This window comes from Papaver somniferum, chromosome 4 (genome assembly GCF_003573695.1).
Source record: "Papaver somniferum cultivar HN1 chromosome 4, ASM357369v1, whole genome shotgun sequence".
Classification (NCBI taxonomy): Eukaryota; Viridiplantae; Streptophyta; class Magnoliopsida; order Ranunculales; family Papaveraceae; genus Papaver; species Papaver somniferum.
This window is the reverse complement of record NC_039361.1, coordinates 8,956,008-8,959,697: the sequence shown is the minus strand read 5'-3', so window position 1 is coordinate 8,959,697 and position 3,690 is coordinate 8,956,008. Positions and strand designations below refer to the sequence as shown.

The window sequence follows — 3,690 nt, the reverse complement described above, 5'->3', positions numbered from 1 at the left end:
TCTAAAGGAAGTGTGAAGATGCCACGTGTCATTAACTTTGTATAATAAATGAATAAGATTATTTGTATATTTTCTTTTGGAAACAAAAGAGTAATCATTCATGAAGGAAAATAAGATATTTTATAACCGAATACGAACACACTAGAACGAAGCTTATAAAATTCTTCATCAGTCGTATCATTTTATTGGTTAATAATGTTGAAATTTATAGAATTAGCATATTGGTTTCTCGTGTTTATGATAATTGTTAATAAAAGATTAGTTTAAGGAAGAAAGGCTATGAAAGAAATTAACAAAGAAATAATCAAAACAATTAAGGTGAAGTATATTTTTTAGATTAATTCATACATTTAATCTCATGATTCTTTATGTATTCATCAATATATTCTTATCTCTTTGATTTTTATCATGTAGGTTGAAAATGATGAGATCATCGATTGTTATGATATTTACAGACAGCCTAGTCTTAGTCATCCTTTGCTTTGTAATCATACGATACAGGTTTGTTACATATTTTTGCATTCTTTTACCTAGAAGTAGCTATGTTTTTAAGCTCATACTGCTAACTTTTTATTGCTATGAAACAGATGAGACCAAGTTCATATCCAAAAGGATTGAAATCAAATGAACTTGGGACACTCCAACTCCCACAAACTTGGCATAAGTATGGATTGTATCCGGACGAAACTGTCCCTATTCGGAGGAAAGGAAAAAATTACAACCCCACGCTTTTGCGAAAACATCAACATCCGAGAATATCACCTTATGAGACTCAGATTATATCACCATCAAATAGCACTAATGACAACGATGAAATCCATGAGGTATATATGCATATATGATCACATACAATTGTTATTATTAAACAAAAATGTACAAAAAAAACGTATATAGTTGCACTAATCAAAATGCATGCTTTTACAGTACGCTATAATTGAAGTTCACGGCAATTTTTTGGGAGCAGAAACAAAAATAATTTTTTGGAAACAGTTTACTGAAACAAATGAATTAAGTATATCCCAAATTTGGGTAGCAGACTATGAACACAATGATATTAATACAATAGAAGTTGGATGGATGGTACATTCCAAAATTTTACGTAAACAAATTTATATCTTATTATATGCACCAATAATTTCTAAATTGTTTTTACTTAGGTGCACCAAGACTTGTATGGTGACAACCAAACTCGATTTTTCATATACTGGACGGTAAGTGTTATCATCCTTTTTGTTAAAAAGAATGGCATGACGAAGAGGATGTCATTATTTATTTTTTGGTTTGATAGGCTTTTGTGACATCAAATTTTCCTCTCACTTTCTCTCACCTAGGGAGAAAGGATAGAAAAATTCCTAGCCGTTATTCTCTTCTTGCCCGGCTCTGATCTTTGATCAGATCCGAGCAGGGATTTCCTTATAGATTTTAAAGATGATTTAGAAATTTAAATTTTTCTCATAGCTGCTAGGAAAGTTGCAAGGAGATGTCTTTTTCTTTGTTCATAAATTCATTTGTTCATCGATATGTAGTGTTGGTGGCAAATGCGATTGGGATTTTATTATCTAATCCTTGTTTAAACAAAAAGGATTTTTTATAGGTAGACAAGTTTGCTGATTTTCTATATAAGTTGCAGATTTGGCTACAACGTTTTCTCAATCCATACAGATTACCCTATAGGATACAAATATATCATCAGTTTCAATACTAAACACCATAAGATCTGGTTGGCGTGTAAAGCGTAAAATTAGATATCTATGGTTGTTCATATAACTAGACAACATCGGATCTATAATTTTAGTCTAGTATATTTTCTCGTTCCGGGAAAAATATATCTTGATACATATAGGTTTTCCATACTCAAGAATTTTATACTTTCTGAACAATCAAGAAGAAATTTATTTTTGATGACTTTTCTATTATTTACTCAGAGGTCAGGTCTTACGCCCTTCCTTTCTGTTTTTTTTTCTTTGATTAATAAAATCACCCTATCAGGTTTCCCCTAATAAAAAAAAAAGGATGTCATTTTGTCTAGAATTGTATTCTTATGAAACTCAAACCATTTAATTATTTTTTCTGTGTAGACTGATGGATACATGAGTTCGGGTTGCTACAACCTCATTTGCAATGGTTTCGTGCAAACAACGTCAAATATTTCCCTTGGTTGCAGTTTTAGCGAGGTGTCCACTTTCAATAGCAGCCAAAAAGATGCGCCCTTCAGTATTCACAAGGTAAGAAAATAAAAGCTATCAAATTGGGTGAATTGATTGTTGTTACATACAATGTTTTTCCTACTTAAAGGTTGGTCCTTAGGAATATTATTAACTTATGTTAACTTGGTTAAATCTTGATTTATGTTAATCAATTAGAATTTGGCCAAGGAAAGTCAATGATATTTTCAAGTACCAAAAAAAAAGCTGGAAAAATTTTAAACCAAACACTAACTTTGAATATAATGTAAGTGCCAAAAATCAAAGAATAATTTGATAGCATAGAAGAATGGTCCATAGACTACTTCCTGGATATTTCATTCAGGAATTTTCAGACAATTACAGAGTTCGAATCCTAGCATATTGGAGGAAGCATGAGAACACCAGACCACTTAATATTTCTCCCAAACATCAATTAACCTGGTCAAATTTTCATACCTATTATCAAATTTTTCCCAGAAATAAACACTAAATAATTTGGCAGGATGAAAGTAGTGGAAATTGGTGGGTACAAGTACAAGGTACTCCAGTCGGTTATTATTCAAGTTCTCTCTTCACAAAATTATCAAAGACCACAACAACAATACAAATAACAAATAAGCAAAATAGAGGACAACATACTTCGACTCAAATGGGCAGTGGTCATTTTCCATGTGAAGGTGGTTTGAAAACATCGAGTTATTTTAATTGGGTTCAAGTAGTTGACGAAGATAACATGATCAAGGATCCTGAAAATATTACGAAATGGGTTACAAATCCAACTTGCTATGATTTGGAAATTGACGACGACCATTATGAGACAAATGGTTATGGTTTTTATTTTGGAGGTCCTGGTTATAATGGTAAATGTCAATGATTAAATATACATGAGCTAAAAATAATTCTATTCATTTGTTGAAAATCTAGTATGTAGAATGAATGAAGGGTTTATGAATTGTATTCAAATGTTGTATCAACACTACTTTATGTAAGCTCTCATGCTTTAATTAGTAATTATTCAAGTTTTTCAATCAATGTTAATTTATATTCATATTCTTGTTATTATTGGACAAAATAAGAGTACTTTTACAAGAAACTAGCTGGAAGCCTAGCGACAAGTTGCACTCTAATAGCCTATTATAGTTGAATTGGTTCCGGTGCTATCCTACCAAAGAGCCTCATGAGGAACTATCCAAGGGAACCAAAGAGGTAGGGGGATGATCATGTATCAAGGAGGGCTAACTAACTCTACCTTCTATATTAAATTCTGCCAAATTATGCTATCGGGGACCCGAACCTGACCTCTGAGAACGCATCAAACCTTTGAAGAACGGGGATGACTAGCTGAGCTAGCTATCCTTTATCATTACTATCATTATTATTTTATTAATTAATTATGTTATTATTATTATTATGAAAAGAGTATATTCCAAAGTCAGTTTTTACATTAAGGGTGTTGGTATCCTAGCAACAATCTGGGCACCGACTCCCTTTTGAATAATAATAC

General features: G+C 31.9%; 1 protein-coding gene across 1 annotated transcript; it reads left to right on the top strand.

The window, feature by feature from the left end:
- The first annotated feature begins 256 nt into the window (after positions 1-256).
- On the top strand, positions 257-3,069 carry LOC113271959. The gene is made up of 7 exons (XM_026521881.1): positions 257-318; positions 415-501; positions 588-824; positions 991-1,080; positions 1,158-1,211; positions 2,079-2,225; positions 2,689-3,069. The coding sequence occupies exons 1-7, from the start codon at positions 280-282 to the stop codon at positions 3,058-3,060; spliced, it is 1,026 nt and encodes a 341-aa protein (XP_026377666.1). The 5' UTR covers positions 257-279; the 3' UTR covers positions 3,061-3,069.
- The last annotated feature ends 621 nt before the right edge of the window (positions 3,070-3,690 follow it).

Bases quoted from the DNA above. Each gene is read 5' to 3' on its own strand.
- LOC113271959 (XM_026521881.1), top strand. From the start codon at position 280: ATGAAAGAAATTAACAAAGAAATAATCAAAACAATTAAG. The intron at 502-587 runs GTTTGTTACATA...GCTATGAAACAG, and splicing joins TTTGTAATCATACGATACAG to ATGAGACCAAGTTCATATCC. The intron at 825-990 runs GTATATATGCAT...TTTTGGAAACAG, and splicing joins ACAACGATGAAATCCATGAG to TTTACTGAAACAAATGAATT.